Below are 25254 nucleotides of genomic sequence, written 5' to 3'. Positions count from 1 at the left end.
GATTTTTCATTTCTCTCTAATCTTTTATGCACCAAATGATAAGACAAGAAAACAACTGGCATATCGATCCATAATAGGAATAAAGCCCTATATGTTTCTGTCAGGGTTGCCAGAAATCCAAAGTTACTCTGCTGTCTGATCAGCTGGAAGTCAGAGGGAGCCTGCAAAGCAAAGGGAGGAAGTGAGTGCAGAGCGGTGCTGAGTCACGACTTGAAACCTCAGAACATCTTTCAGTTTTGAACGTTCCTCGACACAAAACCTCATAAAACAACTCATCAGTAGTCTAGGAGATAATGTGTCGATTGCAAATTGGGAGTGAAAGGCAGCGAAGAGCTCAGATGGTGGGTTTATGGACAGACTGCTGCCGTTTCACACTGGAGATGCCTGGAGGAGCTGCCCTCGGAGCTGAAGCAGATGTTCAGACACGTTTCAGCTCCATGACATAACTTTTACAACTTCATCGTTAAGACAAAACTCATCAGATGAAACCTGCTTTGAGGACACTAGCTGGTTACAAAAACACAAACGCCCAAATGCTTCAGTTTAACCAGATGGTCCACAGCACAGCCTCAAGGTTTAAATCAGTATTTCTCTGAGGAAATACACAAAAACAAGCAAAAAAGAGGGTGAGGGTGTATTACATATGATCCCATTGTGTGTCTTGGGGCGGGCACTGTGGAGATCAAAGGATTTTTTTGCTCAAGTTTAACCTATTTGGCATCCATACATAATTTTCAAAATAGCCCAAAACCCCATTAATTTTCAGAATAACAAATACATAAATATTTAGTAGTATTTATTTATATTTTTATTTCTGTTTTTATTTGATTTTCATCTTGGCTGCAGCTACAGTACTTTCTATGGAGTGCCTTTCATAAACACGTGAATATTATATTTTCAGTCTTTTCTGAAGGAAAAGTTTGATATGGAGGAGGAGTACAAGCCGACGTGTTCCTGTCATATCCACAGTGTGTGCTGTTGATGAGCCTAACTCAGTTTGACCCATACCTGAAGTCGCTGTATGGGTGGATAATCCAATTACCCGCTGACTTTACGCGCTCTTGTTCTTTCTCCACCGCCTTCTGGCTGCCAAACATGCGCAGGGAGAACTTGTTAACTCCGGGCTGAAGCATGGCGCTAAACTGCCGCTGCATGTAAGTCTGATTCCCCCGAGAGTCTCCATCGTCTGGCACTATCTGAGAGCCATCCTCAGCTTTGGAAAATGTGACAGAGTTTCGGGACTGTTGGCTCGGGGTCTGTCCTTTGCTAGTTGGGGCATTGGAGAAGGAAACTCTGGAGTCCTTTTTCTCCATCGCTGCCGCGGTCTTGACCTCGGCCCCCGGCCCCTGTGTCAGGGACCCCGCTGAGGGGACGGAGCCGTCCATGACTGCAGCCTTGCCGTCTTCGGCTGCTGCTGCTACTCCATCTGTCTGCTTCTCCTGCCTGGAGATGAGAGAGGAGAGGCTCCCTGAACTGGTCGGGTCCCTTCTACAATCTCCGTTTTTGTTGCATATCATGCCGATGGCTCCCGCTCCTATCACGCCCGCCTCTGAGACTGTGTCCCCTCCACCTCTGTGGTCTGACTCTGAGCCGCCAGCAGCATCCCTCTGGCACAGCCGAGCAGAGGCTGTGCTGCTACTGGCACTGACGCTGACAGGTGCGGAGTCCTCGTCCTGCAGGAGCCACAGCTCATTGTTGTTGGAGTTTTTGCGCGCAATGGACGCGGCTCCGCCTCCTGGCGTAAATTTCTTCATCTTGGCTCCTCCGCTGCTCCCATGGTCCTCGCATCCGACCAGGCTGGCTACTTGAGGTGATCGAGGCTGCTGGAATTTGGACTCCTCCTCGCCGTCCTCCGCCTCGTCCATCGCAGGCAGACAAAGACTGGACTTTGAACCTGGCGAAGACTGGGCGGCGGCTGAGGAAGGAGTGTGGAGTTCAAAGCAGCAACAGCCCTCTGCTTTCCATCCACACACCACTTTCAGGATAACAGCGCACCGGTGGCGTTGCTATGGCTGCAACCTGGCTCCAGTTATTGTGTGTGTGTGTGTGTGTGTGTGTGTGTGTGTGTGTGTGAGAGAGAGAGAGAGAGAGAGAGAGAGGGGGGGGGGGGGGGGGGGGGGGCATTACCTCTAGGCTGCAACCACCGACAGGTAGTTGCAGTTGCAGGTAGTAAAAAAAAAAAGAGCAGGACACACCCAATCACCTGACAATGTGATAAGAAACAAAACTGTTTAGCTGATAAATAAAGTAAACATCCATGAATTCACTCACCTGAAGTCACAGCGGGACAAAGGTGACACGTGAAGGTCAAGACACGACTAAGTTCTCCATCTTCTGCCATCCACAGCTGATCTCAGGTGGATTCAAGGCAGCCGGTGATCTATACTGCCACGGTCAGGTGATCCATCAAGTATCAGTGTAATGCTAGATTTTTCTTAATTATTATGACAGACTGGAGAAGGAGCGTCTGCCTGTTGCTTTCGGTCTGCCAATAAGGTCGAGTCCTCCCATTCTTAGCTAAATGGCTCCACCTAGTGGAAGAATACGCACACTGCACAGTCTCCAGCTCTCTGAACAGATGTTTTTTCTTCACTCAAAGGCACCAATAACCCATGTTTGCTTTTGTGGCAGCACCAACTCAGACTGGACCTTAACTAAACATCAGCTACTTAAAAATGCTTCCTCGTTAAAATGTTTACTCTAATTTACAGTCGCGTTTTGCACCACTTTTATTTAGATGGTCAATATTCCGCTGAAGCTTCCCATTGGGCTCACACACAGTCCAATGGGGCAATCATTCCGGCTTTCAATATCTAATGCTTAAAGATAAATGTCTTCACTGCGAGGGAGCACACAAGGTAAATCAGTGATACAGATAAACACGGGTCACAAACAATGCCTTTTATTGGCTTTTCCTGAGCACGTCTTGGCCTGAAACAGGAATTTATGTGGGGGTGAAGTCCATAAGACAGCACTGAGGTAGAACATTTAGACACATCTGAACTTTAATATGAATTTCCAGTTTTAAAAATAGATTTTATGTAGCTACGACTGCCACGCCGGATCCTGTTTGAATCCACCGTGCATGCAGCTGCAGGGGACTTCGGTGAGGTTTACTCTGCATGTTGATGATGATGATCAACATTTCAACAAGGTACGGTTAACTCGTTTGTTTGTCTGTCACACTGTGTGTCTGTTTAAGCATGTAACAGTCTCCAGTGATAAAGCTGCTGATTCTCAGCCTCAGTCTTTATCGGCTGCAGACTAAAGGTAACAGGCACTTTGATGTCATGCTGACGTAGTTAAATAATGACTGTTTCTTTTCAGAAACGCCTTCCACTTGTTTTAACTGGGTTTTTCTATACCTTGATACACTGATGGTGTTCGTTTGCAGGACAGTAAATACAACAGATTACGCTCTTCTGTGCAGGTATTTGGGCCAACAGGTCAAGGCTTCACGACCCGCTATTCTAGGCCACCCTTTCATCATGTTAAAACAAAACTACATAGACGTAAAATCCAATATTTATTCAGTTTGTGCAAGTTGTACAATAGATGGTGTCTCGTGTATTTGGAAGGTACAACAATTAACACAATTCTGACTAGGTCTTTTTTTATTTGTAACTCTGAAATGGTAACATCCAATCACAACACTACTCAGATTAAATGGAACATATGGCTTCTGAATCATCTACACAGTGAAAGGAACAGAGACGACGGTCCTACAGTCGCACACAAACGTTTCATCTCAGATCACATCGAGTGAGAAAGAAAAGCTTCTTGTTAAACGTTTATGTTCTGTTAGATTGAAACATCAGCGCTTAGTATTCATGTTGCCTTCAACAGACGCAATGGATGTTGCATCTCTTGCACTTGGTCCGCATTTGTATTAGGATGTGACGTTGGCAGCAAAAATATTGGTGACTAAAACTTCCGATTTAAAATTATGTGAAGAGGAAAAGGAAATAAAAGCGTGATTTAAAGGGACTCAAGCTCTCCTACTACAAGAACTGTAATTTCTTACGGCAACAAAACCCAGCAGACATTGAACCTACGTCATTTCTGCATTTAAGTGTCACATTTAAATCCTGTAACAGGTAACAAAATGCAAAAAGACAAAGAGAGAAATGACGCTTGTTAAGGCAAAGTATAAAACTCTGCTAAGGGAGGTGTGTGGCGGTGTGGGGAGAGATCAAACGTGTGAATTCCTCAAACACACTGCAGTCGTTGCTATAAAAGAATGGCAGTGACGCATCAGGATCAAAAAATGTTTCAGATCCTTGAGACACAACTTGTGCTGCTTTCCAACTGACCATTCCAGATCGGACAACATAAAAGCAGAACGACTGACAAATGTGAGGTCAGTGTAGGAAGCGTTGGCGTCAACAGAAAATAACCACAAACTAAGCATTCCTCACATGAACTTTCTAATGATTTTACAACAAACACACACTTTTATATAACAGCATTTAAACTCATGCAATATTTGCCCCACGGCCTCAAGCAGAAATTATTTCACGCTATGTTCTCTGGCTGAGCAATGTGGAGGAGAGAAGAAAAGAAAACAGGAGGAAATCAGTCAACTTCTTAAAACATTAACACCCAAGCACAAAAAAGGTACTTAAAATTGCAGGGTGCACAGTATAATGTGCAACACGTCAGCTGAATCCTGGACCGCCATCTGGACGTCCATCTAGGAAAGAAAAGAAGCTGCATGAGTGAAGATCGACATCGGTTTCAAAGCCTCTGTCTTCGATTCAGATTTTACATTTGGCTCATCTTCGATAAGTCTTTTGGGTCAAGGGTGGTATTAAGCATGCAGACACTGAGTATTGACCTTAAAGAACTTCATCTCACATGGATATTTACCTCTTTCAGCTTCTAATTAGAATTCCTTTGCCTCACATTCTTGTCTTTGTGATTTGCATTAGAATTGCTCTTCCTGAAAAACACATTACACAGCAAGCATGAGTTATAAAGAAAATAAATCAACAGAAATCTACAGTGACAATCAAGGTAGTAAACTGCTGGCTGTACTTACAGAGGAGCAGATCCTGAGTCGTCATCTGGACGGCAGTAATGATCAATGAAGGGAAGGCAAAAAGAAAAAAAGTCAGTCAACGGCAGGCTGCATGGCTGTGACTGGTGCAAGCATTACATGCTACCCCCTCCCCCACAAGATGACGGTAGCAAATGTTATAACATGAGATCCTCTGCAACAGGATTCCAATGAAGTTATGATTAAATCTACCATGACCTGAAGCATGCCCCCCTGTTGCACTTCTGACAATGAATGGTTCAACAAAATCCTTAGAAAATCATTTATCGGGCAATTCCACACATGTTCTACAAAAGACATGTTACTGAATGTCACTTGAGTAACGTAGGTCCCTTTAGGAAATCTCTTGAAGATTTGACATCGGCCATTCGTGAACATTTTTGTACATTGTCCAGAATCACCCCTTAGCATCACAGAGGCTCATGCAATACAAGCAAATGACACCAAAGGAACACTGCAGAGGCTGTATTAAGATACAAACATCTTTAAAGTGGCAGCGCTAACACAACCTAGCATGTATAGTGGCAGTAAGTGACAAGGTAAGGCAAGAATACGCCATTTCTGTGTCCAAATGGTGAATGAGAGAAATGTAAATGATGTACTGCTCTTGAGAAGAGGGTTGCCCGGCATTTATCATGCATAGAGTACAAGATGCAGAAGGCATGCAGACAGAATGCTGAAACCTCTCACTTATCAGCCTATCCAATTTCATGTCAAACCATTACACTAGCTTGTGTGACTCATTTGACTCTTTCATTGGCTCACACGCAGTCATCTTAAAGACCAATACATGACGTGAAAAGAAAATTATTTGAAAGCTTGCTCTGATGGCAGGGCCAGTGAAAGAGTGAGCAAATCTTCGAGCACATTCCTGTCAGAAGTGGCGACTATGAAAGCCGTTCATTCAGACTCCCATAGCTTTGTCCACGCGGTCATCGCAGCTCAACCACTTCAGTCTGACATGCAGTTTTGTTCACTTACCAAAATGCAAAATCAGCAGCGAACAGAGAAGTAAAAATGTAAATAAAAATAATAGTTTCTATCACAGATTGATTACACACAACATGAAGCTAACACCTGATCTTTATTTTAAAAAAAATAAGAAGAATAGCAAAACCAAAGGGTTCATATGGAATGCATGCAACTGCAGTAAATACACGTCCCCCTGAAGAGCAATGCTTTGCCTCAACAGTCTCCAAGTAGCCACTGGGGGGGAGCTAAATCTTCTCAACGCACAGTTTGGTCAACAAGGCCTAGAGTTCGATATTTCTGTCCTGTTGGAAGTTTAATGACTTTATCCACACATTATGACAGAGGACAGAAGTGTGTGTTGGAAAAGGCCGCAATCTACCCTCCAAATTTCAAGGCATGTTTTCAGGCCCCTTTGGTAGCCAATTACTCAGGATATGAGGGTGCTGTTCTACAACTACAGTAAAACCTGTGAAATTAGTAAAACTAATTTTTGGAACTCCCCCAACCACTGTGGCCAATTGACAAAATTCTCAGCTCTAATTGGCTATTCAGACCAAAAACAGAACAGTGCACTGACGGCGGTGTGTTTCATGTATCATAAGATTAAATATGACCTGGGGGGTCCAGTGCTGGCATCATTAGTACTTTATAGTAGCATGAGACAAAACTTTACAACATAGTACTGTAAAAGAATTTGACCATGCATGTGCTTGACTAGCAAACACACAGCCACACGGGATGATGTGAATGACCCGCAGTTATTTTTTTTGCCTGAACTCTTACTGGGTCAACACAGTGGTCTCATTGAAATGAATGAGACGGTAGTGCTTTATAACGCAGTGCTTAGTAACGCAGACCTGTTGGTCCTAGGAGTTGATGTAACATGTAGTGGTGGAAACAGCGTGGTGTACGTACCGTCGTTGATCTCATCGGGCTTTCTCCTCTTCTCGTAGATGAAGATGATGGTCACCAGGATGATGACCTCGGCAACGATGCCAAGGAAGGGCCAGAGAGCAGCCAAGCGACTGCGGACACGCAGGTGAATTTTGTCGCTGGCTGTGCCAACTTCATTGGTTCCAAAGCAGAAGTAGTCTCCAATGTCGTTTTCGATGCTCAGGTCGTTAATGGTCAAGATGGTCTTGTTTGGGGTGTTCTTGATCTCATATTTGTCACTGGTGCCGTTGCTGATGGGCTGAGGGTTAGGTTAGCAACAAGTCAGTAACACAAACAACCAGGCAGGTGTGACCATTCTGCATTATTTCAGTTCATTTTACAACAGGGCACACATATCTGTAATTAATAACCCACAATATGAAGGGTGACTGAAATAGATAGGTGCATGTGCTCTGGATTAACACTGCATGTCAAAAACACATCATGAATAATTTCAAGATAATAAAAATGGTTATGTTGAGGGACACACCGTTTTGGCACCATCCTCCTCTTTGAACCAGGTCCAGTCAGTGGGCAGCGGGTAGCCATGGGCCACACAGACCATCACACCTTTGTCCTTCTCATTGCCATGCTCAGAGTGTTTGTAGGCAGCAACATGGGGGAGTGCTACAGCAGGAGGGGAAAACATAGCAAAACCAGGATTACTGCCTTGTGGTTCTATGACTCCACCAACCACTCAAGTTGCAGTTTTTAAATCGATGTCTGTCTAAACTATGAGATATTTGAGTCAAGTTTTGTCACATGGAATGACAGATGAACGCAACTTTGATGTATGATATCCAAACTTACTTTTGACTTCAATGGTGCTCTTCACTTGTGGGTCAGTCAGGAACACACATTCATACTGTCCACCAGAGCTGTACGTGATCTTGTCCAAACTATGGAAAGAGAACAAAGTGAAGCTTTGGGAAACAACTTGCAACCCTCTCCATGACAGAAATGAGGTATACGTTTCTCTACAGACCTAGTGACCGAGCACATAGCAAGTGGTGACTTCAACCCGACTCAGCCGAAGCCCCGTTTATGACAGTGACTATTTTTCCACTTAGCTAAGTAGAAAATTCACAGTAGAACCCTGTTTATGCTCAAGAGGCGAAAATAAATATAAAGCTGCTTGTCCATGCAACAAATACATTTCCTCTGGTAATTACAATCCCACTTTTGTTTGGTGTTTCTGTCCCATGCAGTCCTGCCTGCTCTCTCTAATGGGGAATTAAGGTCAGGGCAAGCAAGCACACTGCTAAGGGCGCTTATCCCTGCTGCCAAGACTACTGGCAAAGCTGCACGATTGCACGGTCCATCTCTCTGCTAATGAAGAGCAGCGAATGCCTGAATAGCGCCCCCAGCTCTGCTGCTAATGGAGGCAGCCAGGGAGGAAGAGAGGACAGTGAGGACGGGAGGAACGGTAGACAAGCAAAGGGCAAAGTGGGAGGGGAAAAAACATTGGAGGACAAAGAAGGCTATTGACTGTAACTGAGCCAGCAAGGAACAGTATAAGAGTTGAGTAGGGAAGAAATAAAGACTAGAGCAAGACATGCAAGGCCAGCAGCTCCCTTTTAGACTAGGAAATGGTTAAATGTCTTCCAACATGAGTGATGCTCAGTCTTCCAGCCCAGAGGACATCTACAAGTATTAAAGCCAGCTGGATTTGCCATTTTCTTGTATGGTTCAATCACTCAGTACTGCTTATCAGCAAATTGTACAATTGTACAAAACAGAAAGAAGCCTCTCGGGGGTAAAAAGCTTTACAAAATAGTGGGAAACAGAACATTTATATCACTATCAGAGAATGAGTGCCTTTATTCTGCTACAGTAGCTACAGGGCATATCTGCCCATATGGCACACACGGGTGGATGTAACTTACCGGAGGATAGTGAATGGAGCAGAATCAGTAGACTTGGAGTCTTCAATGACTTTGCCATTGTGTAGCCACTCGGAGCCCTTGATGGGAAGGCTGGGCTCCGTCAAGTTGCAGCTCAGGACGGCAGCGGTCTGGTTGATTACCTCATCAGGGGCAGTAATGATGTTTGGGGCTTGAGATAAGCAGAGAGGGAAAAATAAATTACTATCCTTTTCTAAAACAAGAGAATGACAGCCTTAACACCCTTATTCTTCACTGCTTACCTCAAGGTGTTGCCTTGAAATGTATCAGTGTTTTAAGCTCTGGACAGACATTCTGTCTTGACACTCAACAGTTGTCTTTACAGAAATAATTAATTTGATTGTACAAAATGTCACAGGGCATGTATATGACAGCCCGACGCCTTATACTCACGTTCACGAATAAGCAAAGACATAAAAGGTCGGCAGGGTGGAAGAAGTCTACTGTGAGATCACAGCACTTGATTGTCTCTGTTATTCCTCTTAGTGTCACCAGGGTATGAATGTGAACTGGGATACAAAGTCATTTTATTTTTGTTGAGACAATTGTTGAGTGTGAAGTGGTCAGGTTGAAATCAAAGAAGAATTACCAACTACATCCTTTGTATTTTGCTACAACTTACCGAACTTGAGAAGGAAAAAAAAAAAAATCTGTTTTCACAAATTAAACCAAGAAAACAGATGACACAAGTACAAGTCCTGAACAAATGCACAGAAGTTTCCAAGAAAGGTGGAAAGAGCTCCCCAAAATGAGGAGATCTGTCCCACCAACAGCAGAATGGGGGGAAGAATAGGAGCTGTACTGGAAATCTAGTAGATGGTCTAGAACAAGGTCATGGGGAAAAGATGTTTTCATAAATACTTGCAGAAGAAGCAACAAAAGGGGACGAGGAAAATAAATTGTTGACAGTTTCACTGCCAATCACACGATCAAATGTAGCAATCCAGTATTTTTGCTTCAATTAGGTGAAGAAACTGACCAATTCTTCCAAAGAGACAAAAAATAATACTGGACCACAAGGCAGAAAGATGCCCCATGGCTGAGAATCTGTTTTTAGTAATGAGTTGCCATCTTCTGTGCCTACCGTTCAGTAGGCTATAAGCCACAGCAATGGTCTACAAGCATAAATGAAAGGGGCACTGCGAATGTTAGTATCAATTAAGGAAAATATGAGCAAAATAAATATCTACCAAGAAGCAAAACTACTCAAGTAATCTGACACCCCTTTTTTGTTTTTCTCAAAATTATTAAATATTTATATTTTACTGATATACAAAAATTTTCCTGCAGGAGCCATTTGCAAATTTCCAACCTTATGACCAGTATTATACGCAAGAAAAAACTCATAATGGTCCCTAAGCCTTAAAACGGGAAAAAAAAGGCATCAGATTGAAGACATGTTTTGTGCGAGGTAAATACAGGATTAGGGAGCGGTCCAGCCACGCTGTAAGACCAGGTTCGTGTTCTACTACAGGACAACCTTGGAGCTTTTGGGGAGAGGAGAGGGAGAGTGTATACTGGGTGAAGCAGGGTGGAGAGGGTACTGGACCGGGAAGCATGGGAGCTGAATGTCCAGGACTTAACTAATGAGGAGGTAACAGCCAAGCTACTTCTCCTCATGCTTCCTCTGCCACTCACTTTCGATCACAATAATGTTTGCCTGCGAGCGGATCCACTTGATTTTTGGCGTCTTCTTCAGTTCATTGCGGTCGGGGTCGTTGGAAGCGCGGCACTCGTACGTGCCCGAGTCGTCGAAGGTGAGGCGAGTGAGGTGAATGGTGCTAGTGGCATGTGCTATATATGTGGCATTGATCTGCACACGGTCGTCCCGTGCCCCGTCAAAGAGCTGGGTGAAGGTCTCATTGGGCTCCTCACCCTCTACAAACCACCACTGCACCTCAGGGATGGGGTTCCCTATCACCTCACAATGCAGCTGTGCACTGTCATTGAACAGCTTCATCTGAGACAGGGGAGACTTGATGAAGCCCGCTGAGCACCGATTACAGCCAGCCCAGCAAACAGATTTTACAAAATATCGAATGTGGTGAGTTTAAAGCAAGCCAGGTGATTTCATGGATGATAAAAGGCAGTGATGGAAGACAGACAAGCAAATAGGAAAAAGAAAGAAAAAGAAACAATGTTAATAAAACACAAATGAAATGAAAATATGAAAGCAAGCACACAGAAAAAGCACAGATCAGAGCAACATTTTCACCCAGCTGTTTTGGGAAATGTTTTGATCGTTCCTGGTACCCTGACCCGTAACGGCGAAAGTAAGAAATGCAGCATAAAAAGCAATTTGGGATGACCAGAGCTGATTTGAGAGCACATTGTCATGCCATACAATTTAAATATAATGAAATCTAACACAGCAGCCTTGCAATAAATCCTACCTTTGTGAAGATTATAATGTTTCATTCTTCACACTTTTTTTTTTTTTTTTTAAGAAAAACATTGACTCAATGTTAAAGTGCTTTTGGAGGCTGTGATTTGTGTTGTGGTTGAACTGTACCGCATCACAATTGGAAGTGTTTCCAATATCTTGTCCACCTCATTTATCTCAATGAGAGTAGATTTAGCAACATTGGGCGATCCTCTCTGTTATCAGTGGACTTTCATGCCAATTTCATAAGTACCTTCCAACAAAGGCTTAGTATGAGCAATTACTTAGTAATGAATGTTGGAAAAATGCTTGGTCGAGACATCCCTAAAGACACTTAGAGCAAGAAAACAACAAAGACATTAAACGCATATAACAGCATTCCCATGAAATCAAAACTATGTGCAATGGGTTTAACAGAACATGAAGAGAAAAGCAGATGAGGTTGAAATGAAAAAAATTTCAAATAATAAAATTAAATTAAAAATCCATGAAAGCCTTCGGGGCATTGGGTTGGTGCCTTTTCTCTGCTGTGCTTAGAGTCAGCCAACAGCGGTTAGTGTGTTAAACTAGGTTAACACATAGCCTACTTTTCTGAACACACTGCTGATGATTTAATGCAGGAACTGCATGACCTCAATGTACATTGAAGTCAACATGGTCAAACCCCACTGAGTTCAGCATCTGCCACTGATGCCCTCACATGAGCATAACACTAAAAACACTTGTTTTTAGTGGTTGTGGAACTGACTGTACCAAACAGATTTCAAAAGAATACGTGTATTTTGACTGAAATGTTTTTACAACCTACTGGTGGATGATCAGAATATCCTTTTAAAGAGCAGGTGAGTTTGATTATACTGTGTGTACGGGAGTCTGTACGGGTCAGAAAACTTGTTTTCTGGCTATGCGTAAATGCTCACAAACCTCTTTTTATTTTGTCATACAAACTCACTTTCTGAAGGATTTACTTCTTCAGATATTTGTCTCCTTCCCACTATGGCACCTCTCCACACTCATAGTGGGCGGGGGAGATCTGTTTGGCTACTCAGTGTTGGTCAGCAGGGTTTAAAAACTTAGGAGGGCCCAGGGAGGAATAACATTCTCACAGTGCTGGCCATAGCACAGCAAGCTTGTTCCACTCCTCTCAGAAAAATTTAAGCCTGACAGAAAGCAGAAAAAACAGGGATGGGCCCAGGCAACAATCCAAAAAATAACTGCACAAATGAAAATTGAGTTCATCCTTGATATCAAACTGCTACGTTTTTTAGATACTATAAAGATGCACTCTTTCTCTGCATTCCCTTCATGAAAATAAACTTGATCAATTTTCAAACACTTCCACTCAAAACTGTCAGCAGATGTCATTTAAAGAAAAAAAACAGGCTGACTTGGGGTTAACTTGTACAATAGTATATGCGACGGTAGAAATGTGTCCACCCACAGAGATTTGGTAATACCACTGCAGGAGATATGCCTCACAGCCATATTTACATACAGTGTTTGCACTGCTACCCTACCATACAGTAAGCAAGTGGGCATGTGGATAACATTGTACTGAGTGCAGTGCTTTGTACTCATGTCTGCATGTCTGTATACTGCTTTCCACTCTTTTGTTGATATTGCAGATAAGTCCAGTCACATGTAGTACAGATTTAAGCAGTCTTCATTACAGAGGAGTCTTCCTATTCCTCCTGTAAACTTTATGTCGGCACCACCTCTTGCCTAAACTAAACGGAGCCTTTCCACTAAATGAGAAGAGGTCTGACACGAACAAATGCGCTACGTGTATGAAAGGTCCTTTGTCTGGTCCTGATTCTGTGGTCATTGTCCACAAGTCATATGAAGAAACTGTTGTATTGTCTCCACTATAAATTTTGGGCAGGCAGCAATCCAGGTACCTCATCAAGTCACTTGATTTGGGCGGCAGGACTAGAGTTGGTGGCAATAAAGTATTTGTCTATTATTATTATTATAGTATCTATCTATTGCATCTCTGTTCTTATTTGGGGCCTTAAAGCTACGATTTTGAAAAAAAGTTAGTTTCACTGTTATGCGTATTTTGTATTTAAACTGAAGTGTTGTCTCATGTGAGGTAGCTGTTTCTGTTTGTATGGAAGTTCCAAATAAAAGAAGAAACGGATCAAATGTGATGAAGTACAGTACATTGTGGTTATTTAAACCATTTCTAAATGGAATTGACATAACAATTACTATACTGTCATATATAACATTACCGTGATATAAAATACAATGGCAGACTTGTGAACTTGTCAACAAGAGCCTGAGTTTCTACATGTTTACCGTGTAACCTTTCTTGTACTGGTTTCCAAAGGTCAACTTCAAAGCAATACCTTCCTGCCATGTTGTATGAAAGTTCAAAATTAAATATAGACAAGGCCTCAGTCCCAACAATGATTAGAGGTAAACTACATGAAGCATGACAGTGCAGATTAAACTGTTACTGTCTTCAGCCCTCTGCTCTATAACATGAGAACCAGTCGCACATGTTTTGTGTTGTTTTAGAGAACAAATTCCACAGCTGTTATTCTATGTTTACATGTGGTCAACAAAAGGCTAAACGGCCTGAACAATGTACAAAACAAGCCTGGAAATCTATGATTTTAACATACAGGGGGGAAAAAAGCTTAAATATTTGATGTAATGCAGAGTTAGCATGAGATTGGTTAAAGACAAAAAAAGTAGTGTGGAGCAAATAAGCCCAACTATGGGGATACATTCTCACAGAAAGTTCAACTTCTCACCAGCTGGTTGAAAATTAACAACTCAAGTTGAAATTTACTCACACTTCAAAAGACAAACGGTATAGCAAAGACTAAAACACATTATTCTGAGGTCATTTTCAACACTCACACAACAAAGTATATTGAAATTTTCTTTCAGTGCAGGAAAAGCTAGTACAATGCATCATTCTTTCCAACAGAAGATGGATGTCAGTGGTTCCAACATGATGAAAGCAGTGTCAAGCATGGAAGCAGATATTGTTTAAAGCGACAATTCAAAGCTTTGATTTGTATTCTGCTATGTTGTATTCTTGGGTCAAGGTCACTGTGTGGAAATTAACGCCGTCTGATGAGGGGGAAAGTACTCGTCACTCTCAGCCCACATAAATCCGTTGAATGTGACCTGATCTTTGAAGTCTTATTCTCTACGTATGTGGAGCGCACTAATGAAGAAGCTCACTTTGTCCAATAAATTCATTCAGCTGTTGCAGACAAGCAAAAACTTGCCACCATAATAACAAAACCTGTCAATGTTAGTGCTACAATGTAGACTGTAGGCTTTTATCATAAAATTATCATATTAGTCCGAGTAGGTTAAGCAGCTGGAGTCTCAAAATGGTGGCCAATAACAAATGAGTCCATATTCAACACCATTTACCAAATTACTGGGACTAAACATCAAGTTTTTAAACATAGGCTGGGGAAATAAGGCCTCCTCTGCTTCAAGTAACCTTACCTATGTGTCTGCCTCGTAACCCACTTTTCGCACCAAAGTTAAGCTAGAGAAGAAGCTGAAACTCTAGGGAAATCTAATTTTACTTCTGGTCTACTCCAGAGCTGTCATTACCAAAGCAAGAAACATCGAGTGGCATGGGGGCTCCTTGTGTGTGTTACACTAATATGCACATGCACATTACATTCATAAACAGCCTGGTTGCTGGTATCAAAATTAAAAAATAAAAATGTTACCCTGTCTTACCCATGCTTTAGGAAAGGATGCCTACTACATGCAACTACTATGACAGTGTATGTACTTGCCCATCTCTCTTAACTGCCTTAGGATGATGACATACTGAGGAAAGAATGACTCAGTTTTGATTCTTACTCAGTATTTAAATAAATATGAGTAATTCTTTTGGTGTTAAAACTCAATAGCAAATTTCAACATTATTACATATAAAACAAGACATAGATATTAATGTCATAAAAAACACACAAGAAACTAAAATCCAGACACAACTGAGTGCAATGACAAGTGAATCAATGTGCATTTCATATAATATGTGGAGTACCGTTATGTTTTAAGACTAACTTTCTCATTGGGGTGATAATTCTTTGCTAGTTAAGACAATAATTGTGAGCTAGCTTTTAAAGAAAACTGAAACACTGCTACCATTTGTATTGCTAAAAGATACAACATAATATCGCTCCCATCTAATTCTTTGTAAGTCTTTAATCAGAGGTTGTTCACAGCAGAAATGCATGTGCTTTTGTCTGTTATCTATCATACTAGCTGTTAATGGAAAGTTGGCACGTGACACATTCAACACATAACAATTCGTTTCTGTTAGCAAGCCAAGGGTCATTAGCTGACTGAAATGGAGATCTTTATCGAGTATGTCAATGACGACCTTGTGGAGACTAATGGAAAGCATAAGGGCTAGTAGCAGGCAACTTAAGGCCCATCAATGAGACATGGTTCTCAATCCTTTGGTAGCAAACAACAGAATACTGGAAACACTGTATCGCGACAGCTGATCCACATCACGTGGATTGGGCCTACGGCTCACTTGATCAATGACAACTTTTGACCGTTTAATCGGAACAAGGCACCAACTCAAGCAGTACATTTCAACATTACAAGAAAGGGCTCCAATTCAGAAAAGGCAAAGCTAGACTAGGACTATTTTGCCCTTCTGGTTCTGGAAAACGTTGCCCAGAACAGTGAAAACAGCTGGCCTAATGTTAATTACTAACATTGATGCATAGAAAACATTTTACTGCGAGTACAGTGGATATGGCAACAACAAGCGTCTCTTCACCACCATACGTTTTAAATTAACGTCCGAGTTCACGTGACCGATTACATTTACTAACGTTCGGCATGAAAAATCCCTTTCTGTGACCTAAAACAGTGACGGACAGCGAGGATTTGACAAGAATACACTCAATGATATCGCTATTTGGTAACGAAAAACTCGAAAGGATTTTGCAACTGCAAATTAGCTAACGTTAGCTAACTGCGTCGCTAGCAATGACGCTACGCCTAATGCAGCTAGCGTTACGATGTTTGTCACCAACGCTGCCTGTGGTGTCTTACATTTCGCGTTAATGGCAGCAGTGAAATGTATTCGACATCGAGAAACACGACTATCGTGACGTTAACACACGCGGAATCGGAATGAAACATTTTTGGCCGTTAATGTTCGCAATCAGGGTAAAGTCTACATCTTCAACCAACATGGCTGACACAAAATTCTTACCTGTGGACGCGTCGGCTCGCCAACAGCACAACAGCAGGGCACTGACAGCCCACAGTAACTTCATGGTTTAGTTTAGTGTTTACTAAGTCGTCGAACACACGCAATGTTAACTACGACGTGTTGAATCTTCTTCCCCCTTTCTTGCGAACTTTCCGGCGAGCTGCAGGAGCCGAATGTTGTACAGTGGAGCCGTCGGTCGTCCTCTAGTTGCACCTCACGCACACGCCCTGATCAGCACGTACACATGACGCAGGCGTCGGGGGCGTGGTCACGTCAACAGCGTTATATTAGTTTTCAATAAAAGCAGTTTATAATTATGTAATGATCATATAATGTGGTAAATCATATCCTCAATTTGATATCTAATGAAAAACAGAAAAAGTACTCGCCAGTGATGATGATTTTTGAAGGCTATTAAAATCTCCAAAAATATGGAAGGAAGCATGGGGCTAGGCCTAGCATATATGTGAGCCAACATAGCATCAAAAGGAAAATCACTCAGATGTCACTGTTTGTTGCAAAAACTCTCAAAAGTGCAGGGAAATCAAATGAGAGACTGAGCTGTAAGGTTTCATCTCCTTGGCTAAATTCTCAAATGGAAACTCATGGAGGGAATAGTAATTTACAAACACATAAGGCGAATCCCTGACATGTTTAGAGTCAAAACACAACTTCAAAGAGCGTCTGTGGCCAGATTTTAATCCTGTTAAAATTTGGTGGAACTACTTTCAGATTACTAATCAACTCCAACAGTGTTAAGCAAATGTACGTTAGAAAATCCACGTGGGTCATGCAGATGTTTCTGAAAAGAGCAGGACTGCTCCCAACTCATTAAAATCTATTTGAATATTTTCACAAGACATTTTGTGCAGATTCACAAAGTATAAACCCACTTCACATTCAGGCTGCAACACTTTAAAAACATACGCACCAACATATTCACAATTCTACAACGGTCTAAACATTGAATCTGTAGTAATTAAACACTGAAACAGCTTTCCATGTTTCAAGGTAAGTGGTTACAAGGGCACACATGTAACAATAAACTACAAGTATGAATCAGCAATTTCACATTGTGAAGTCAAACTCGTAGCTGTAAATCAAGCGTATTCATTCCATCTGTCCACAACAACAATCCCCTCAGATTAAAGGCCTTTGAACCAAAACCCCAGAGGAGAAGAGAGGTACAATGTAGAGGAAATACACCCATGGGGCTACACAATAAAAGGAAGCAGAATTTATTGGCTTATTGATAATATTTAACAGGCAAGTACCCTGTTGAAAGATATAATATGAATTCTGTTTACTATCTCACATCAGGCCTTACTTTGAAAGTACAAAACAACTTCAAAACCATATTATGCATTGAAATCACTTCCAGCAGTGCTCGCTTGTGTTATTGTTCCCTGGTTGATGCTTGGTTGTTCTCAGAACTTGCAAGACGTCATTAAAGGGACAAAGAATTCAGTCCAGCATAGCTCAGAATTGGCCAGAAAATGTTTACCATACTGCTATTTTATTTATTTGGTTTTAGGACAAACAAGTGACTATTTTAGTTTTTTTCAATCGTATCTTATTTGCTATTCCAACGAAAAAAATTCTGAAAATTTTCCTGCTTGTTTTACTGCACTCCCATCTCGTGTCCGACCACAGCACCACACAGTAAGTGCAGAAAAAGAAAACAGACTTTGCCCCAGTGGTTGTTTACATACAATTAAAACACATTTGTTTGCAGTTACTGTCAGTTCTTGAAACACGCTGTTTGACCACTGTGTCCAAGTCAATTTCATGACTCCTGTTGCTCATATGAGAGTTCAGAGAACATTACATACACACACTGTGAATGCTTTACATGGATTGTGAATGGTAGCACTCAAACATCTTTATTTTCATAGCAGTTCATATTTTTTGGGGACACAATCATACTGCAAATCAATATTTTTTTCAACTGGCAACTTTAAAAAATATTTAATTTACCTTTAAGTTAAAATGCACATATTCGCTGTGTATTCTTGAAAAGCTGATCCACATTGTAGGCTTGAAGATGAAATTAAATAAATCCTTGTGTGTGTAGTTTGATAGTGATTATCCACAACATTATCTAAACAGCACAAAATTACTGCAATTCTGCATAATTTCAAGTGCAAACGAGGATACCTGTGTTTCCTCAGGTAATCTTAAAACTATAAGAGGATCTTGACGATAAAATGATTTTAGAAACTAAGTCATTTTGTTTTAAGAGCTAAAGGGTTCAAATGTAACATCCTTCCAAACCACGAAGAAGTGCACACTTAAACAGTGCACTTCAGTGCACTTTGGGTCATTCTACCTGTGAGATATGAATGCTACTTATAAAAAGGAATAACTGTACATTTCTTTTTGCTTCATTGGCAAACGTGGATCACTTTAAATCATACAAGTCTGGAGATTTAAAAAAAGAAAAGAACAACAGCGACTGTCTCGTTGTCCCGAGTCTTCTACCTTTGGATTCCTTTGTGTTCTCTTCCTGTACGAAGTGACTGAGGCAGATCTGAGCCTTTTGAAGTTTACGTGATTCTCCACACATCCTCCCTGACAGAAGCTGCAGTCCAGGCCTCGGCTCCTTCCTTCGGTCAGGTTCCTGATGAAGGTGGGAGCAACGGGACGGGCAGAAACACATGGACCTCACGTATCATTTACCCCTGAATCAGGCTTGAGTGCTCCTGGCAAGATGCATTCAGGTCTCTGCCCAACAGCAGGGAGAGACTGTAGGTCACCCCTCTGAAGTACGGCAGCCTAGGAGCTATAAACAGCTCATAGGGTGATAAGGACAAATGGTTCTCTATGAGTTATCGGTGGAGTTCTCATTGCTGGTCGAACTTGATGACTGAGGGGTAGAGGAAGATGAAGAGGAGGAGGAGGAGGAGGAAGAGGAGGAGGTAAAGTTCATCCCTGATAGTTCTGGAGGGTTCGTTGCTGTGTTCTGACCACTTAAGCTTTTCCTGCACACTGGACAAGTGTCATGCTGGAGAGAAAGAGGGGCAAAAATATGAAGCTGTGTCAGTGTCACTGTTACCCCAAAGCCCACTGATGTATAAAGAGCATTAGATGGATGGTATCTAATACCTGCTCCAGCCAGGGGACTATGCAATCATTGTGGAACATGTGATTGCATGGGAGCTGCCTCACATTTTCTCCAACACTGTAATCTTCTTTACACACTGGGCATTCCAGCCCAGAAGCTGAAAGACAGAACACGTTCAAGACAAAAAATTGCTAAACATGATCCGCCAAGTGTTTCAGGGTTAAACGTTTAACAATAGTGACATTACATTATTAAATGTTATTCAGAAGAACGTGATCTTTTTTAGCCAGCAGCCAAAGTAACGCCCTGCCAGGTCTGCTGGATGATACTGGTCTGACTTGCCTTCAGCTATGCAAAGTGACGGTTGAACAACCAGTTCTCTAATCCTTATGTGACTGGTGTGTTAAACAAGGATAATAAGAAAACCGGCAGGTAAGGCTGGGACATTTATGACGCATGCCAGAATTTGAAAAAGGTCCCGTTTACCAACTGTCAGATGATGCTGCTGCTAAAATAACCTGTGTCACCAGCATTTTTCTTTCTTTTACAGAATCACGCCTCTCAGATCACTTCAATTATTAAGTCCATGACAAGACGCTTCAAATGAAGCATTCCCATAATGTTCAAAAGCAGCCTCAGCTTGTCTGGCAAAATGGTACTTGCATAAAAACTAGACTGCAATGTAATAAAAGGGTGCAGCCACCTGCTGTAAAGAAAATTACACAGCTGTCAAATGTGCCAATAATTCAGTCCAAAATATCAAAAGAAAGGAAACCAGCAATAAAACAGTCTATTACACCAGTGGCGATCATTATGCTCCAACTTACCAACATGCTCATCTGTAACTTGTACTGTAGGAAGACTTTTTATTTTATCCCGATCAGCAGGCGGAGGCCCCGTGTTCTCAAACTGGTTTAATAACTACAGATGAGAGGGAAAAAAAAAGATTACAAAAGAAATTTAATGAAATACATCTGTTATTCTAAAAGATAAAAATCAAAACCTTCTCCTTGTTATTAAGCACTGTAATCAATTTAAAAAGGTTTCTTAGAAATACCTGAGTTATGATTGCATCTAGTCCATTAGCACCCCAGGCATAATCCATAGGATTTGAATGAAGAACACCCCTTGATAAAAAAAAAAAAAGAATCATGAGCACAGTTAGGAGTCACATAGCACATTTTGTTTCCTGCTTCAATAAAGCTCTGTTCTGGAGACTTACCAAGGTCCAACACCAATATTTGGCATTGCAGTAGGTGCAATTATTCCATTCACTAGTTGCTGAATGATTCTACAAAAGAGAACAGACAGCCATGATACAGATGTACCGAGGGCGAAACTAAACTGTTTTCCAAGTGTTAGAATGTGACATTATTAACTTAAATCGCACAGCCACAGACTGTGCTCCTCACCCCTCTAAAGTGGGAACTCCCTCATGCCTCCCTGCTTGTCGTCTTGAACCATGACGGCTTCTCGGTTGCCTGGCACCGTATCGCTGCCGTGATGCATTTTCCCTTTCCCGCCTGTTTTCAGCGTCCCGGTTGTCCTCTGCTCCCAGTCCGGCCCCGAAGTCAAAGCGGTCATCAAACACACCCAGGGTAAACTGGCCATAGCCCGAAGGGAATGTAAACAGGTGTTGGTCTGGATTCTGGAAGAAAAAGAGTTGAAATTTCTCCACAAGTCTGCAGCTATTTATGGTCAGTACAAAACACTTGAAGCACTGAGAGTTTTGTTGACAATCAGGTCAAATTTCAACCTGATGGAAATGCATGCTGACATACAGACTTTCCCACAGCCCCAGTATTTTTCAATAAAAAGTATTGTACACTTATATGAACCACATATAAAACTAAGAATGTTAATCATCTTCGGGGAAAGTTAAAACAGCTGAATCATTTAATTTAATGTTACTATAAAGAGCGAGACTGTGGTCAGTCACAAAAGAAGAAGCAGAAACCTTACGATGACTTCTATCATGTCCAGTACTTGATCAGCAAAATGTCAGTGGAAACTATTTCAGGAATTTCTGACAATATTACGCAATAGTGTAGTTCGACAGAGAGAGGTTGTGTAGAGAAGAATAGGTTAGAAACCTCAAATGGTTGCTGGTTCTGGGGCCCACTGGAGATGGTAGACATGGAGCCATTGTCAGCACTAAACAGAGGATAAACAGTTAACGAAGTTGCATCTTGACTTAGTTATATTAATAGAGAAAATAAAATAAAGAGAAAATATTTTTTCCACCATGCACCATAGTAGTTTCCATCATCCCTAACAGTTATGATACCAAGTGATTTTCTGTGTTTTCCCTCTATCTTCGCCTCTCCACCCTCTGATTTCAGAAATTTAACTGTAACACCTTGAAATGGGATGAAAATAGTTGAAAAAGAGACCGTAATAGAACATTGAGCTGACCAAGAAAAAGACAGCAATGCATGGCACTGTTGTCGAGTGCTTAAAGTTAGTTATCCTTTCCAAAAGAGAAAGAGAGCGGGAGAGAGAGGGAGCGCTCTTCATGCAATAACCTATCTCTGGGGTTACTTCCTTCTGGATTGTCATTGGTGTTTCTATGGTGAATGTGGGTGGGTCGCTGAGCTATTGATCGGCGTAACTACGCAGTTAGTTTCACCGCTCCGTCTCATGAATGAGCAGAGCGCTCACAGAGGACTCTGCTGAGCAGCCCGAAGTGTTATTTCACTGTTTTATTTGCATTTCATCCTTTTATGAGCGCTAAGAACAATAGCAAGCAGAAAAAAGGCTGAAAAACAGTTTTCAACAGAGGAGTTTCTCCGTATGCTTGGACAAGATAACAGTACTCTGCTCAGATGCGCCAAAATGAGCGCAAGGACATACCTGTGTTAAAACATCTGTACGACTGCTCGGGTTCATTCTTAGCATGTACTTTTGCACAGTCACCTTTTCCTCGAGTAAAAATTCAACCAGATACATTGAACTGTGTGGACTTCATTTTTGTTATGACGATGCTACTATTATGTTCGACCCCTATAGACCTATATGCGCAGCATTTTTTTAAATGACGGTAATGAAACTGATACGTTGCTATTTTATACCTTATTACCGGATTACCGCCCAACCCTATTTTAAATGTCAGCTGCTGTTGCTGGTGAGTAACATAACTGTTAGGAATGATGGCCAAACAAATGAAGACCCAGATTAAAAAAGAAAAAGATGCCTCGATCAGGACAACTGTATTTAATATACACTTTATACACACCTTCTCTCCTCCAACAGTTCCTCAATAAACCCTGAATCACATCTTGGACATGTGTACTCCTGTAAACAAACAAAATGTTGTACAAATCATCACATTAGGCTCATCATTACAAGCTAAACTATCTATTTTACAAACAGTCACTGATATTCTACTTCACCTCTTTGTTTCTTAGTGTTACAACAGCTAAAGCCCATTAGTGTGTCATAGTAGTGCAAATCAGATATGTCAAACACAACTCTGCTAATGGAATGGCTGGACAGTGAGATAAAAAAAAAAAAAAGACAGATGATAATCCATTTCACATGACCAAACCTAGATCTAACCTCAAAAAGTCAGGAAAAACAGTGTGAAGTGTCTGGAGGTGTGACAAAACACTGTCATGCAAGCAATGCCTAATCATCACATTTCTTTGAGCACACACCGTTCACTAGAGGATGCTGAGTGGCGACTGAAGTAAGCAAGTCTTCCCACCCCATCCTGTTCGGACACTGTTTAAAGTGTCCTGACCATTGTGTCACTGTATACAGATACAGGAACTGTAGTCTGTAAGGCCCTTCAGCAAACGCAGAGGACAACTGAGAGGATCAACCAGGCCTCTCTCTCCTCTCCGTTCAGGACATCTACTGGTAAGAGTTATTTAGGAAAAGCCTCCAGGTACAGCAACCCGAGACACTGAATTAATATAAACATACACGTACACCTCGTCACCTTATTCTTGGATATAGAAATGTTTTTGTCCCTGTGCTTTGTTGTATGTTTTGTGGGGTTTTTCTAACCTGACCTAGGAGAAACATTATGTCAATCAGCTGTATTTTCTATGGCTGAAATGCTGAAATGAAAAACTTCATTACACGGGCTATTTTTAAATAATTAAACCGCAGTTGCACAGCTGTATGTGGTATTAATACGACCACAGGTCATTGCCAGCAACCCACAGAAACCTATAGCGCATCTTTTACATTGTGAAGGGCACGTTTACAGCTCATGACAGATCATTCTAGCCTGTGACAGGCATGCCACTGGTGTGCCTTACTGAATAGCAAAACAAGAAAAGGACGCAGTGGCATTGTTGCCACTAAATAATTCACAGAAATCATTATCAGTGGTACTCAAAGTCTTAAGGCACGCGGAGTGCTAACAGCATTTGATTAATAAAAGAAATGGCTAGGGTCGATCATTATATGCGATTAGGTGTTATCGTTGACAGTTAACGTTAATGCTAGCCGATATAGCTAACAGTTAGGTTAGGCTAATATCTCTCGTAAATCCTCAGTGATAAACAAATGAACGCACCAAACGCTGCTACAAATTATGCAAAAAGGCAGCAGCATTTTGTATGCAACACTGATGACTACGCAGTTCAGTGTTTGTACTCAGACGGATCCACTACTTGGATAACAAGCTAACTAACACTAGGTAGAGTTAGCAAGATAAACAGGACCCCGCAGCAAGCCAGCTAATACTGTTAGCATGCTAACAGTTGGCTCCGCCGCTACAACGATTTCTACTAAAGTAACAACAATACTATTGTGTTTTTTTACTTCTCCAAATATCTCTATCTTTAGTTTGTGTCTCGGATACTTACGGGAAGCCGAGGACTAATCTCTGCCGAGCATCTGTGACAGAAGAACCGGCTGGGCCATGGAGGAGCTTCCGCCATCTTTAGCCACTAAACAGGTAGAGAGGGGGAAGGACTACGGAGCACCGAAAAGGTCAATGTTAACGTCCTAGAAAATACGACAACCATGTGATGGTCACGACTGCGGTACATCATAGAAATATTAAACTGTGGTATATGAAAACAGGTACTTCCCACCATGACTAGAAAAATTAGATTGGAACATTACTGGATAGATGATACATAAGCTATCATTGAATTACATACTAAAATTAATGTGAGGATTGTATTAAGTGGATTAATTCTGCAAACACAATGCATAAAAAACAGCTTATCTTGCTGTAAACAGTTGAGTTTATTAGTTATTTGCATGTGACACAACCACTGGCGATTATGTGTCTTATGAGATATTGCCACATGGTGGTGCTTTTGTGTATCAAGTGTTACCGTATTTCACACTGTAGCCAGAGACTGAGGATATAATAAACTCTTGGTAAGATTCCTTTGGAATTTATAAGGTCTTCAGTCAGGTTATAAGTGTTGGGAAAGCCGGGTTATGGTGTCTTTTATTCATGCTGACATAAAGCCTCAGAGAAGAGAAGAACTGAAGACCAGTGAGAGTAATACCCCCAACAAATGTGTATCATGTATCACCACACTGTGTCTCCACTGGCCTCACATCTATCCCTGCGGGTTCGGGCCCCCTTGCTCTCCCGGTTCACATGAAAACCTGAGATGTGTTTTTGCAATCTGGCATTGCGCTGGATTTATTTTGACACATGTTACTTTTCCATTGGATTCCTTACAACCACCTCTTGAGCCCAACAGACATACTTTTAAGTGTCCAGAGGTTGTGTAGCAT

General features: G+C 41.6%; 3 protein-coding genes across 4 annotated transcripts in view; all 3 read right to left on the bottom strand.

Moving 5' to 3' along the window:
- The window catches only part of hcn2b (hyperpolarization activated cyclic nucleotide-gated potassium channel 2b), a 40423-nt gene extending 38524 nt beyond the window's left edge, over window positions 1–1899 (bottom strand). Inside the window, exon 1 of the mRNA XM_070960259.1 lies at window positions 1009–1899. Coding sequence (XP_070816360.1) covers window positions 1009–1865 — 857 coding nt within the window. The 5' untranslated portion in view covers window positions 1866–1899. The remainder of the gene's footprint in view (window positions 1–1008) is intronic.
- Window positions 1900–3513: 1614 nt separating this feature from the next.
- On the bottom strand, window positions 3514–16702 carry bsg (basigin). 2 transcript variants are annotated; one of them, XM_070960456.1, is made up of 9 exons: window positions 16476–16676; window positions 10507–10857; window positions 8851–9019; window positions 7775–7863; window positions 7455–7591; window positions 6947–7223; window positions 5042–5066; window positions 4870–4942; window positions 3514–4693 (listed from the first exon to the last, which is right to left on the bottom strand). In XM_070960456.1, exons 1-8 carry the CDS (start codon window positions 16537–16539, stop codon window positions 4882–4884), a joined length of 1173 nt encoding a protein of 390 aa, XP_070816557.1. In that variant the 5' UTR covers window positions 16540–16676; the 3' UTR covers window positions 3514–4693; window positions 4870–4881. The 2 variants fall into 2 exon arrangements, with proteins under 2 accessions (XP_070816557.1, XP_070816558.1); XM_070960457.1 differs by lacking the exon at window positions 10507–10857 and having other exon boundaries at window positions 16476–16702.
- Window positions 16703–17697: 995 nt separating this feature from the next.
- LOC139330606 (E3 ubiquitin-protein ligase RNF126-like) lies at window positions 17698–24469 on the bottom strand. The gene is made up of 9 exons (XM_070961608.1): window positions 24360–24469; window positions 22775–22833; window positions 21633–21693; window positions 20952–21187; window positions 20762–20830; window positions 20597–20666; window positions 20367–20460; window positions 19581–19696; window positions 17698–19479 (listed from the first exon to the last, which is right to left on the bottom strand). Exons 1-9 carry the CDS (start codon window positions 24432–24434, stop codon window positions 19297–19299), a joined length of 963 nt encoding a protein of 320 aa, XP_070817709.1. The 5' UTR covers window positions 24435–24469; the 3' UTR covers window positions 17698–19296.
- Between the last annotated feature and the right edge of the window lie 785 nt (window positions 24470–25254).

This window comes from Chaetodon trifascialis, chromosome 4, assembly GCF_039877785.1.
Source record: "Chaetodon trifascialis isolate fChaTrf1 chromosome 4, fChaTrf1.hap1, whole genome shotgun sequence".
Classification (NCBI taxonomy): domain Eukaryota; kingdom Metazoa; phylum Chordata; class Actinopteri; order Chaetodontiformes; family Chaetodontidae; genus Chaetodon; species Chaetodon trifascialis.
The sequence above is the reverse complement of the archived record's forward strand: the minus strand, read 5'-3'. Positions and strand labels throughout refer to the sequence as shown.